Genomic DNA, 14,678 nt, shown 5'->3' on the forward strand with positions numbered 1-14,678 from the left:
GGGGTTGAAACCCTGGGACCATGGGGCCCAAGTGCCCACAGACTATTTCGAGAAATTAGTAAGCGATTAGTGGAGTCCACTCGTGACCAAAGGGCTGGCCTATACTTCGGTCAAAGGATATGCATTGCCATCCAGCGTGGCAATGCAGCCAGCCTTTTGGGCACGATCCCAGCTGACAGCGATGCGGATGAATATTTTGATACCTAGTTTTAATATTTCCCAATTAATAAGTAAATAAATTGTGTTCATAGATTAGATTACATTGTCAGTTGCAAAATAATACAACAATAAAATGAAGTAAATTTTGCAGGCTGACATTAAATATGATATGGACCTATGCCAAGAGTATCAAGGAGTAAGTATATAAAATGTCTTAGAAAAGGACATTTTGGACTTCTATTGACCTCCACGAATTATTTTTTTTTAATTGCTTTATTTTTTTAGTTTCTTGTACCATGTTGCGAGGATGATTATCCAGCGACACCTCCCATGACAGGTGAAAAACCACCTGACATGTCTGAATGCAATTCTCTTCTTTCAGTGGTGAGAATATTTTTATAATGTAGTCCTATTTATTTTGGAATATAACTGAACAATGGCAATGTGTGTTTCAATTTTGCAGTGTGAGCGTGAATTGTGTCGAGCTAAAAAAATGGGTTTTGTTGGTGATGATGGTGAAATAGACCGAGCTAAATTAGTTGACGCCATGTTTAAAAAAGTTGCAGATGACCCAGGTTTAATGGCAGAAGTGAAATCCAAGTGTATCGATGGTGACTTCGAGTTATATGCGCCCACAAATAGTTGTGTTTTCGAGAAAATCAGTCGTTGTGTTCTTATGCAATGGCTGAAAGTACGTATAAAACCTGTTTTTGTTGATCTTGATGTATTCATATTTCAAAGAGTCAGTCTTGGATTAGAACATGGTGTTCCTTTTAATGCAATAATGTCATTATATTTTTGTCATTTTGCAGCGCTGCACAAAATGGGGCGAGAATGAAACGTGTCAGACATTCAAAGGACTTATAAAAGAATGTGTGAAAATCTTTCCATGAAATTCGCGCATTAACAAGTATTAAAAAAACTATGAATTAACAACTACATAAAAAATTTTGTTTTACTTCTGAACCCTTAAAACAAAAAGTTATTTTAAGAAGCCTTGCATCAAGAATTGAGGTTTATGGGAGTCCTAAACTACAACCCCTACGAATTTTGTTTGTTTAAGTAGTATTAACTTTTTTATCTTATATCCAAAGTACGACGCAATAGAAATCAATGAAAAACACCATTATTTAATTTTTATATAGATGTACTTTCTAAGCCTACCTTGGATATGAATGGATGATTAAATGTGAAGGAAAACATATCGAGGAAAACTGCACTATAAAAGTAGATTATTAGCACAGACAGTTACGGAGAACCGTGTGAGAGGAGGCTTATGTCCAGTAGTGGGACGATAAGAAGGCCGACGATGATAATGATACAAATCTCTGATGATAATGATCAATCTTAATGAGAAGCGCAACCAAATGCCTTGAATATATCAGAATCATATGCATTACAATGTCAGTTTTGTCATTCATCGTTTTTGCTGATAATACTTCTAGGTACACATAATATTGAGTGGGACAATACATAAAAAACTACAAAGTTTAGTGGCATCTAGGCTGATTGTCGATGATAGCGACTGTTCTCTCGGAGAAGATCAGCCAGCTGTGTACGAGATAATATTAAAATTCACTTACTAAATCAGCAGTAAACTCGAAAGACCTGGAAATACTTCAATACTAAAACTGTTCTTTTATTATTCAAGTCAGTTTGTTTTTAACCATAATGACCTTATTTTGTGTAGCTACTTTTATATGAAAATGCAGCAAAGGTATAAATGTAACATAATATGAATATGCAGCTGAGTACCAGTGTTGTACAAGGAGCGTCTATTTAATCTCCTCAGCCCAGTTACCCGGGCAAATCAATATAGCAAGACTGGTTGTCAGACTTTCTGGCCTCTGACTACCCGTAGCGGCTTCCAAAGATGTTCATAAGAAAGCTGGGGCCAACAGTATATCTTGCCCTCCGAAACACAGTCAATGGTGCTTAAGATTAAAAAGTACAATTTAGAAAAGTTGAAAAACACTTATATGTGGGAGGTTGTTTCTTTACCCACTAGGTCACCCCGTTTAAAAACACACACAAGATATTCTATAACAGCTATACAGGGAAATATAAAAAAAAATATTGAAGTAACAATTCTGATTAAGTTATTACTCGGGCACAATTTTATGGTATTTAGATCACATTATTGCGCCCTTGTGGACATATAAACATATAAATACATTTCTTGTTGTGTAGTTGTCCTCAGTGTCAGTGTGAACAATGTTTAAAGCGTACGGCGTTGTGATATTGAGCTTTGTAATTGTTAGAATATCGGTAAGATTATAGATCAAATTAAGAAAATATTGCATTAGTTTTATCGAACTAAAGAAAATAAGATTTGGAAGATAGTACGCTTTCATTCCATTATAAAAAATTGTTAACCCAATATAATTTTACAGGCAGGCTTGGATACCGAAAAATGCCAAGACTATGGTCAAGTAAGTTAATTTTGAATATCTAAAAACTTAAATACAAAATAAAATTGTATGTGGCCGTGGTAAATACTGATTATGAACTATTGCGCCACTTTCACACATGGCCCTATCCTGATGGCAAGCTATTTATTAAGTTGTGTTATGAGTGCTAACGCAAGTGATATACTTCATTTAAATTTTTTATACATGTCATAACACCTAAAACACAACCAACGAGCATCAAATAAGATTTTTTTTTCTAGCATCTATTGGATTGTTGCAAGAAAGAGTTTCCATCAAACAGATTTCCGATACCAGATGATATATCAGAGTGCCGTCATATGAATCTTTCAATGGTGAGAATGTTTTTATAATTTTGGCCTCATTCATATTGCTACTGAAAATTCTACATATCGCTGAGAAGTCACGTGCCATCGACTGTAATACTAATGGTTTTTTACAGTGCGAAGAAGACATGTGTGAAGGTAAAAAAATGGGTTTTATTACCGATGATGGTAAGCTAGACACAGTCAAAGTGGTACACGTCATGTTCAAAAAAGTTGAAGATGACCCAAGTTTAATGGAAGATGTCACATCAAAATGTATCAATGGTGATTTCAGAATTTACGCAACCGATAGAGAATGTGATTCCATTAAATTTGTTCGTTGCGTTTCAATGCAATGGGTGAAAGTAAGTAAAATAAGTATCTTCCATCCAGATAATGTCTTATTTTGTATAATCGTGCTTAAACAAATGTTTTAATTTTTCTCATGTCGCGTGCAATATAAGTATGTAATTTATTTTTATCTCATTACAGCGCTGTACGGACTGGGATGACAGTTCTAAATGTCAACAATTTAAGGGATTAGTTCAAGAATGTGTGAATTTCTTTCCATGAATTTTATTTATCAATATTAATATTAATAAAAAGGAGCAAAACATGCATATTATTATGATTAAACTAAACTGGAGCAGCCAAATTTTGTTTTAATAATTTTAAACCTTACGACATACGAAGTTAGAGTTTTAATTGTTTTTTGCTGAAATAGATAACGTTAGATAAGTGCAAGTGCACAATATCAGTTATAATAAAAATAATAATTATGTTCTGGTGTCTCATTGTATTCTTAGCAACTGCTGCTATCAGTGCCTTTACCTCCTAAACGTGGTAACAGAAATTTTTGTTTCCCATTAAATTAAGAATAAGCTGTAATAACTTCAACTGAAAAATAGCAATGGACCAGGAATTGAGCCCTGAGGGATTCCCATGGAAATGGCTATTCCTGAAGATCTTGTCTTATCATTAACATATACTTTTTGTAAAATATCGTTCAGGTATGTTCCAATATGAGCCAATGATGAGTATTTCATATTACCATTCGATACAAATACCTGGTAAATGTTCATAGACACGCAATTTGATGTCTTGTTTCAATCAAAGCAAAAGAATAAGTCACTTATTGTGTTCAGTGCACAATAAAATCTAATGGCATTATACAAAACTCGACCTTCCCAACGCAAGTGATATACCATGTCGAGGCAGACAGGTCATTAGAAATCCATAGTCCTGCCTTCCTCCACAGAGTCCCTCATGAAACTGCTCCCCATGCACGAGGACGGCAGAATTTTCATTAGTATAAAAATCTCTCGAAAACAGCGATACAAGGAAATATTATGAAAAAAATATACATTGAGGTAACAATTCTGATTAAATAATTATTCGGGTACAATTTTATGGTATTTAGATCACTATATTACACCCTCATGGAAATATAAACATATAAATACATGCCACAGGCAATGTTTTCGTGACAGTTATCCTAAGTGTCAATGTGAACAATGTTTAGCACATACGGCGTTGTGATATTGAGTTTCGTATTCGTTAGACTATCGGTAAGATTATATTTCAAGTTAAAAAAATATTGCCTTAGTTTCATCGAACTAAAATTGATATCAATAATTTTGGAAAACTTAATCGTTAAGACATAACAAACAATATTAACCCTATATAATTTTACAGGAAGGCTATGATACCGAACAATGCAAAGACTACGGTGAAGTAAGTTAATGTTTAATCTGAACACTTAAATACAAAATGTATTTTTTTAAGTGTGTGGTCGAAAATATTGATTAAATATTTTATTTTTGTTAAAAGTTAGATAAGTGCCTCACTAACGCATTAGATTCTATCTGTAATGTTAGTGATACAGTTGTGAATAAATAAATAAATATGTTTTTTTTTCTAGTATCTATTGGATTGTTGCAAGAATGAGTTTCCATCAAACAGATTTTCAATACCAGATGATGTATCAGACTGCCGTTATATGAATCTTTCACGGGTGAGAATTTTATTATAATTTGGGTTTATTTCATTTGCATTGCTACTGGAAACGCATTAATCGATTTTATATTTATGTTTTTTTGCAGTGCGAAGAAGACATGTGTGGAGCTAAAAAAATGGGTTTTGCTACCGACGATGGTAAACTAGACACAGTCAAATTGCTACACATCATGTTCAAAAAAGTTGAAGATGACCCAAGTTTAATGGAAGATGTCACATCAAAATGTATCAATGGTGATTTCAGAATTTACGCAACCGATAGAGAATGTGATTCCATGAAATTTGTTCGTTGCGTTTCAATGCAATGGTTGAAAGTAAGTAAAATAAGTATCTTCCATCTTTTTCATATAAAAGCTTGCTTAAACAAATATATTTTAACAAATGTTTTAAGTTTTCCAATGTCACGTGCAATATACATATATAATTTATTTTAATTCTCATTACAGCGCTGTTCGGACTGGGATGACAGTTCTAAATGTCAGCAATTTAAGGGATTAGTTCAAGAATGTGTGAATTTCTTTCCATGAATTGTATTAATAAATAGTCATCAAAAACCGCAAATATTCATAATATGTATTAAGCTGGAGCAATTAAATGTGTTTATAATTTTAAACCTTGTAAAATATGAAGTTATAGTTCAAATAGTTTTTTTGTGTTTGCTGAAATAAAAAAAAAATATGGCTGTATAAAACAAATGCACCATACCAGTTATTTCTACAGAAACAAAGAAAAATATTCAAAAGATTATTTATATGCTGGTGTATCTCATTTTACTGTCTCAGCAACTACTCCTACCAGTGTCATGATATCCATTACAGGCTAAACGTAGTAACAGGAGTTTTAGTTTTCCATTTAATTAAGAGCAAGCTGTAATAACTTCAACTGAAAAATAGCAATGAACCTGGAATTGAGCTCTGGGGAATACCCATGGAAATCACTGATCCCGAAGATCTTATCAAAAATGTATCATAAATTTTTTTAAAATATAAGTATGTTCCAATATGAACCAACGACGAATATTTCATACCAGCTTTCGATAGAAATACCTGATTAATATTAATAGAGATACAATTAAATGCCTTGTTTAAATCAAAGCAAAGGAATACCCCACTTATTATATTCAGTGTACAATAAAATCTAATGGCTTTATACACTTCAGACGGGAAAGTCATTAGAAATACGTAGAGCTGTCTGTCTTCACAGAGTCCCTCATCCTTGACTTTATTACAATGCAAAGCATACAACCCTTGTAAAAGTTTTATCCATCATCGTAATTTGTTGTACTTCTAATATTGAGTATCTTCACAAGATACTACAAGATTTAACTGACTCTAGGCTGATTGTGACGACAGTGACTGCTCGTTTTGAGGAGATCAGCCAGCTGTGCCCTCCGAAAATGGTGTGTAAGATATTATTCTAAGAAAATACACTCAAACTTAGAAAAGTTGAAACACACTCATACGTGGGAGGTTGGTTCTTCACCCTCTCGGCCACCGCGTACCAACTACAAACACGTGATATAGTATAACAAAACAGGAATTCAAGGAAATATTATGAAAAAAATATACATTGAGGTAACAATTCTGATTAAGTAATTATTCGAGTACAATTTTATGGTATTTAGATCACTATATTACGCCATCATAGAAATATAAACATATAAATACATTCATAGGCAATATTTTCGTGACAGTTATCCTCGGTGTCAGTGAGAAAAATGTTTTACACGTATGGCGTTGTGATATTGAGTTTCGTATTCGTTAGACTATCGGTAAGATTATATTTCAAGTTTAAAAAATGTTGCATTTTTATCGAAAGTAAGGTGATATGAATAATTTTGGAAAACTTAATCGTTAAGACATACATTATAACAAAAATCATTAACCCAATATAATTTTACAGGCAGCCTACGATACTGAATTATGCAAAGACTATGGCCAAGTAAGTTCATTTTTTATATCTAAAAACTTATGTAAATAGAAAATATCTTTTTTAAGTGTGTGGTCGTCGTAAATATTGATTATACTGTGTTAATAATTATGTCGATTTTTTTTTAGTATTTAGTGGAATGTTGCAAGGATGAGTTTCCAACGAACAGAGTTACGGTACCAGATGATATATCGGAATGCCATTCTAAGGATCTTTCACGGGTGAGAATATTATTATAATGTTGGCATATTACATAATTATAAATTACTACTGACAATTCAAATAGTCATAATAGCATAGTATGTCTATGTATGTATGTACATTATTTTGGAGGGAAATCATCAAATGACTACTCACCATGTGGACTTGACTTAGCAGGCCCGCAATAGTTCTTTCGAACATCCCACAGCTTCGACCTAGTGGGTTGGTTGACTCTGAACATATACCATCAACTTTATAATATTATGGTTTAACTTTGCAGTGCGAGCAAGATATGTGTGAATCTAAAAAAATGGGTTTTGCTACTGATGATGGTATGCTAGACACAGTCAAATTGGTTCACATCATGTTCAAAAAAGTTGAAGATGACCCAAGTTTAATGGAAGATGTCACAGCAAAATGTATTAAAGGTGATTACAGGATTTACGCAACCGATAAAGAATGTGACCCCATGAAATTTTTTCGTTGCCTTTCAATGCAATGGTTGAAAGTAAGTAAAATAAATACCTTCCGTCTTATTTTGTATAATCTTGCTATGCTTTATCAAAAGTTTAAATTTTTCTCATGTCACGTGCAATATATTTTGTTTGTCTTATTACAGCGCTGTACATACTGGGATGACAGTTCAAGATGTCAGGAATTTAAGGGATTCGTTCAAGAATGTGTGAATTTCTTTCCATGAATTTGATTAATTAATAATAATACCAAAGAGCAAATATACATAAAACCGGAGCAATCAAATTTTGTTTCAATATTTATTAACCTTGAAAAATATAAACTTGCGAGTTTAACCAGTTGTTTTTTTAAGTTTGCTCTAATAGATATGGTAGATATGGCAGTATAAAAACAAATAAACCATAGCATTTATTTCAACAGAAAGAAAGAAGAATATAATCAAAAGATTTACCTAAGTGCTAGTGCGTCTCATTGTATTCTGAGCATTTTCCATTCAATAAAGAGTAAGCTGTAATAACTTAAAGTGAAAAGTAGCAATGGACCAGGGATTGAGCCCTGGGAGATTCCCGTGGAAATAACTATTTTTGAAGATTTTATCTAATCATTATCATACCAAGTCAATCAATGCAGATCAAGGGCCTCCCTGACCTTCTCAACGCAGTAACCCTATAAACCAATACCTTCTGGCGATTCTGGTTGTCAGACTTTCTGGCTTCTGGCTACCCACAGTCAATGGTTTCCAGGATATACCTACCAAGAGACTACATAAAAACTTGGAAAAGTTGAAACACACTCATGCGAGAGAGGTTGGTTCGTTAACCACTAAGCCGTTCACAAACACGTAGGTATGACATCGTATAACAAAACAGAAATACAAGGAAATATGAAAAAAAAAAACATTGAGGTAATACTGATTAAGTAATTATTCGGGTACAATTTTATGGTATTTAGATCACTATATTACGCCATCATAGAAATATAAACGTATAAATACATGCACGGGCAATACGTTTGAGAGAATTATCCTCGGTGTCAATGTGAACAATGTTTAACGCGTACGGTGTTGTGATATTGAGTTTCGTATTTGTCAGACTATCGGTAAGACTATATTTCAAGATTATAAGTCGCATTTTTATCGAAATTAGGTCGATATCAATCGTTAAGACATGTATAACAAAAATCATTAACCCAATATAATTTTACAGGCTGGCTACGATACCGAACTATGCAAAGAATACGGTGAAGTAAGTTAGGGTTTCTAAAAAAATAAATACAACGTATTATATTTTTGTGTGTGATCGTGGTAATTATTATTTTTTTCTAGTATCTACGAGAATGTTGCAAGAATGAGTTTCCAGTGAACACATTTCCGATACCAGATTTGTCAGAATGCCGTTCTATGAATCGTTCACGGGTATGAATATTATTATTGTGTAGGCATATTTCATTTAAGTTATAAATTTCAATGGGTTATTATAGCGATACAATGGTATGTACGGACGACTGCCTCGTTGGTCTTAGTGGTCGGAAGCGCGACTGCTATGACTGAGGTCTCTTGTTCGATTCCCTGATCGGGCTATAATTTGCTTTTTCCTCTGTTTGTGCAGCGTAAGGCAGTGTTAAACTCTTACTTACTCCGGGTACTTAGCAGGTCCACGGTATCTCTTTCAAACAATTCTCGGCCTGCTGGATTGGTTGATTCAGAACACGATGGCGTCAACTCTTCATATGGTTTAACTTTTCAGATCGAGCAAGATATGTGTGAAGCTAAAAAAATGGGTTTTGTTACCGATGATGGTAAACTAGACACAGTCAAAATGATACACGTTATGTTCAAAAAAGTGGAAGACGACCCAAGCTTAATGGAAGATGTCACATCAAAATGTATTAACGGTGATTTCGGGATTTACGCAACCGACAAAGAAAGTGATCTCATGAAATTTTTTCGTTGCCTTACAATGCGATGGTTGAAAGTAAGTAAAATAAGTACCTTACATCCAGGTTAAAGTGTTTATTTGCATAATCGTGCTGCAAAAAAATGCTGCAATTTTCTCATGTCACTTTCAATATTCTTTTTTTATTATTACAGAGCTGTACCAACTGGGATGACAGTTCTAGATGTCAGGAATTTAAGGGATTCGTTCAAGAATGTGTGAATTTCTTTCCTTGAATTAATGGTGAATATTAATAAAAAAGAACAATTATGCATTTAATTGAATTAAACTGGAGCAACCAAAATCTGGTGTAATAATTTTAAACCTTTTAAAATATGAAGTTACATTTCAAATTGATTTTTGTGTTTGCTCAAATACTAACATAAAGACATTTCTTTATGAGAACAAATGCACCTTAGTAATTATTTCTCAACAAAGGAAAATATCATCAAAAGATTAGCCAATGTGCTGGTGCGACTCATTGTAGTTTTAGCAACTACTGCTTCCAGTGCAGTTATATAACTTGAACTGATAAATAGCAATGAGCCAAGAATTGAGCCCTGCGGGATTCCCGTAGAAATAACAGTCCCTGAAGATCATATCCAACGATAATCATTTACCTTGTAAAATGTAATTTAAGTATGTTCTAGTATGACTCAATAATGAATACTTCATGTTAGCTTTTAAAACAAGTTATACCTAATTAGTATTAATAGAAACCCAATTAAATGCCTTGTTTAAATCGAAGCAAAATAATACTCCATTTTTTATAGACAATTCACTACAAAATGCACTGCATTATAAAAAGCTCGAATAAAATGAGTGTCACATTGTATATCAGTGCAGGCGGGTCGGTCATTAGAAATATCCATAGAATACCATAGAACTCAATTCCTCTATTTTCGTCGGCCGATATTTATTGATTGTTTTATATCATGGTTTTTGCTTGTAGTAATGGCCTAATAGATAAAGTACTAACCTTTCAAGTATGAGTTGAGGGTTTGGTTTCAGGTCAGGCAAGTACCAATGCAAGTTTTCTAAGTTTGCACTAATTTTCTAAGTATATCTTGAACACCAATAATTGTGATTCGTGATGGCACGTTAAACTGATGTACAGTTTGTCAGTAAGTCTGACACCAGTCTTACGAAGAGGTATTAGGTTACCCGGGTAACTGGGTTGAGAAGGTCAGAGGAGCGTTCACTCCTTGTAAAACACAGGTACTTAGCTGCATCCGGTGAGACTGGAAGTCGACCCCAACATAATTGGGAAAAGGCTCGAGAGATGATGTTATCATGATTTGTGCATGTTTATGCAAGCATAAATAATACCTAAACGCATAATGGACCATGTTCACAATTTTGGTTGTTATTACTCGGTAGTTGTTACAATTTTCTGGTATTGTGATAACTTTGAAAAAAAAATGACATCATATGTCCGTGTGATTTCAATATAAATACATGCCGGTGACGACAATTCTCATTCTCAGTGTCGAAAATGTTCAGTATGTATCGTGTGGTATTTTCCAGCTTTTTATTTGTAGCAGTTTCGGTAAGTCTACTTCTTACATAAAAAAATATTTTTTAAAGGATCAACTTTGTTAGAAGGAAGTTAACGTTAGTATAATGTTAATACTTAATATCTGTTGTTTTCAGATTTGATCCTACTTATATTATAAATATGAAAGTTTGTGAGTATGTATGGATGTATGTTTGTTATTCAATCACGCAAACACGGCTGGACCGATTTGGTATGTAGATAGGTGATACCCTGGATTAACACATAGGCTTTATCAACACAACACGCGGGCGAAGCCGCTGGCAGAAGCTAGTAGTATAAAATAATTTAAGATTTTATCTACTTTACGTTTTGGTTGCAAAATAATTTATTTCACCAATTTTTTTTCAGGCTACGTTGACCAAGGAAGACTGCAGAAATTATCTCAACAGTGACGTAAGTAACTTATCTGTACTCCATTTATCGTACATGGATTATAATGAATAGTCTAAAAATAGCGATGAGCCGGCCTTTAATTTAAGAGCATCTGTCGTTTCTCATATTTTTATGATTGGCTGTATATTTATAAGTTGATAAGGCTTAATAAATGAATAACAATATTTAACATGCTTTATTCTTTTTCCAGTATCTTCTCTTTTGTTGCAAGAATGAGTTTCCGTCAGTCAGAATCCCGATGCTGGATGACGTGTCTGAATGCGAACATTTGGACCCTGCTTCGGTAAGATGTTATTTTGCTGTGTTTTATGTATGAAAGAATAAGCAACGAGTACAAATATATTCTTAAGTGAATATAAAGAAGCAATCTAGTACATAAATCAAGTAACTACAATAGCCTTATTGGTACATACGATGATGCTGATGTACCAAGGAATGTTGGTTTTTATATTATATTTAAGTCCTTCTTAATGAATAATAGTCCCACGTTTGACCACTATCTCATTTGATGGCAAGTTGACTTTGGACGCTTGCTTAGACGAGGACTATTTATACGTAACCTAAAACCAACAAAATCACTTGAAATCACAGATATAACTAACAATTTATTTTCAATTTTGCAGTGTGAGCGTAGCTTATGTATAGCTAAGAAATTAGGTGTAGCTACCGCAGACGATAGAATAGACAAAGCTAAAGCAGTTGAGCTTTTGTATGCAAAACTTACAAATGAACCGAGTTTAATGGAAGATGTGCAATCTAAATGTATTGATGGTGACGTCGAGTCTTACGCTCCTGCGGAAGCTTGTGAGTCTGTGAAGTTGACTCGCTGCGTTTCCATGCAATGGTTGAAAGTAAGTTTATATTAATTATATAATAGCTGTATTCCTAAATCAATCCCATTATACTAGCCAGTGGCCAGCGCTGATGACGAAATATTTTATGTAGATACTGGCTAGGACAGTGTATTGAGGCCAATTTGAAAACAAAATTTTGCTGTCGTATAAACGCCCCACTTGTATATAATTATCACCAGTATCGGTAGCATACCAGTATTATTCAATAACCATCTGAGATATAGACTAATAATTCTATAATCGTATTTTTTTCCATTGCCTTAATGTGTTTTAAGTTAAACTGTTTTAATTCCAGCGTTGTACTGATTGGGACGATGACTCGGAATGCCAGAAATTTAAAGATGGAGTCCAAGAGTGTGCGACATTACTGGAATAAGTTTACCGACGATGAAAAAGGCCTGTATAAAATATAATAAAGTGGAGCATTAAAAAAAATTGTTTTCTTTCTTAAACAAGGTATCTATTAGCTTTTGAATTGTTTATAATATCGTGCCTGTAACTACAGAAATGAATTATATAAATCTTAGAAACGTTCTTCATGGATACTTCCCGTTTTTCATTCAAAGGGTTCCTCAATATGTGAAAAAACATCTTAAGTTAATAATCACCTTTGTAGTAATTTCTCAATAGCCCAAAAATCAACCTAACATCATACTAAACTACCATCACAAAAATTGATCCCCTCTCCCTTCATTCTCTCCAAAACTACAAAGATTTGGTACTTAAATTAAATAGCTGGCAGAACGTTAATTTGAAGGGAAGAACCGTACAATTGAGGTAGCAACACAAGTCATGTGAAAACTTCGCAGCGTTGTGACCGGATCGCCTCAAACGAGCGAAGTTCGGCAACGGTACATTTAGCCACTACTTCTGCTGTTTTAGGGTGAGGCGTTACTGACATATGTTTTGAAACATACAATATTATGCTATGTCTGGTTTTAGTGACAATTTCAATATAAATTTTAAAATTAAGTTTCTTTACTTATAATATGTAATGCTGCCAGCAAGGGGATAGTTTTGATGAGTTACCGTGACCTAAGAGCAAAAAGGGTTTCAAGAAGAATATGATAGAATTTTAATCTGGCTTTTCCTTCTTCTTCCCTTATAGAGAAAAGGTTTGATAATTCTTCATCTGCGCCAAAAATGTGGTAGATTAATTTAGTGTTATTCTGAATCCTCTTAGTCTATATTAGAACTATATCTAAGTAGTAAATAGCCTTAATAAAAATATCTTTTAAAGTACTATTTCCCCAATCTAGAATCTTTCTCCTACCTAACAAATGGACGTCTACTGTTACCGTTATAAAATTAGTCAAGATAACTCCATTTATTTCTTTAATGCTATTAGGGACCCTCTTTTCGTCTACTGTGAGACCCCACCCTTTGAGTTTATTAAGAGTAGGTGAGCTTGTTTCATTATTGCATCAAGGGTTTTGTCTTGACACGACATTTTAACTTAGATGATTATGTACGGAACCCTTCGCAATATAAAGCAGAGATTAACTCGCGACTCAGGTAGAGATTTAATTTTAGTGTTATTCAAAATCAAGTTTTGAACTCTACTGTCTGGTAATTAAGTATGTAATTTAATTAAATTGGATCAGGTTTGTTTTTCACTAGGTAATGCTTTTTAAAATATTTTTTGGGCCATATCTACTTAATGTCCATTTTGGTACTGTTTTCTTTGAACATATATACTTAGTTAGCTTATGAGTAACATTAAATGCACTCTCTCGAGTCAGTAGGTTCTGAGTGCGTTTGATAGTTATTGTTTTGTATTCAGTGAACCAACCAATAATATAGTAATACGACACGTCAACCATCGAGACAAACTGCCCAAAAGCTAAACCACGCCCCACAATAAACTAAAAATTTCAAACCAAATCCAATTATACCCACTAAAAGGCACTTTAATTTAGAATCTAACAACATTACCCGTAATTCCACTAAACCGACTGGCTCTTTAGCCTAACATCAAAAACTGCAGCGAAAATTCAATTATAATGCAAATTTTGCAAAATTTAGTACGTGGGCGACAAAATGATAGTGGTCCATTGTTACTTCATGGCCCTAGGCAATTTCCTAATGAAAAACTTCATGCTTTGTTCACTTAATCACCCTATTAACATAATAGAGGGAGCTTTATTCAACTTATTGTTCAAATAACGGTTAATTTAAACTGTTGTTTAGTTACGTTCTAGTGTATTTAGGGACTGTTTTTACCCGACTGCCAAAGAAGGAGGGTAATGTTTTTAACAATACTTACCTATCTATTCAGTGTTCTCCACAGTTTGTTAGGGAGCTCGTTTAGTTAGATAAGGCTCTTCTAAAAGATTACAGTTCATTTAATTAGATAGGCCTACTCTAATAGATACATTAAATTTTATTCATATTCGTAAGGTCTTCACCAGCTTCGATAAGATAAA

General features: G+C 33.6%; 3 protein-coding genes across 4 annotated transcripts; all 3 read left to right on the forward strand.

The window, feature by feature from the left end:
* Positions 1–2,343: 2,343 nt before the first annotated feature.
* Positions 2,344–5,468, forward strand: LOC110373360 (uncharacterized). Of its 2 annotated transcripts, none has more exons than XM_064037656.1 (5): positions 2,344–2,427; positions 2,553–2,591; positions 2,831–2,923; positions 4,996–5,223; positions 5,356–5,468. In XM_064037656.1, exons 1-5 carry the CDS (start codon positions 2,374–2,376, stop codon positions 5,434–5,436), a joined length of 495 nt encoding a protein of 164 aa, XP_063893726.1. In that variant the 5' UTR covers positions 2,344–2,373; the 3' UTR covers positions 5,437–5,468. The 2 variants fall into 2 exon arrangements, with proteins under 2 accessions (XP_063893726.1, XP_021186297.3); XM_021330622.3 differs by lacking the exons at positions 4,996–5,223; positions 5,356–5,468 and adding exons at positions 3,031–3,258; positions 3,386–3,548.
* Positions 5,469–8,530: 3,062 nt separating this feature from the next.
* Positions 8,531–9,737, forward strand: LOC135117732 (uncharacterized). The gene is made up of 5 exons (XM_064037657.1): positions 8,531–8,611; positions 8,719–8,757; positions 8,838–8,927; positions 9,259–9,486; positions 9,603–9,737. Exons 1-5 carry the CDS (start codon positions 8,558–8,560, stop codon positions 9,681–9,683), a joined length of 492 nt encoding a protein of 163 aa, XP_063893727.1. The 5' UTR covers positions 8,531–8,557; the 3' UTR covers positions 9,684–9,737.
* A 1,158-nt stretch (positions 9,738–10,895) lies between these two features.
* LOC110373359 (uncharacterized) lies at positions 10,896–12,679 on the forward strand. Its single transcript, XM_021330621.3, has 5 exons — positions 10,896–10,996; positions 11,354–11,398; positions 11,589–11,681; positions 12,022–12,249; positions 12,548–12,679. The coding sequence occupies exons 1-5, from the start codon at positions 10,943–10,945 to the stop codon at positions 12,626–12,628; spliced, it is 501 nt and encodes a 166-aa protein (XP_021186296.3). The 5' UTR covers positions 10,896–10,942; the 3' UTR covers positions 12,629–12,679.
* Positions 12,680–14,678: the final 1,999 nt, after the last annotated feature.

Source organism: Helicoverpa armigera, chromosome 13 (assembly GCF_030705265.1).
Source record: "Helicoverpa armigera isolate CAAS_96S chromosome 13, ASM3070526v1, whole genome shotgun sequence".
Taxonomy (NCBI): Eukaryota; Metazoa; Arthropoda; class Insecta; order Lepidoptera; family Noctuidae; genus Helicoverpa; species Helicoverpa armigera.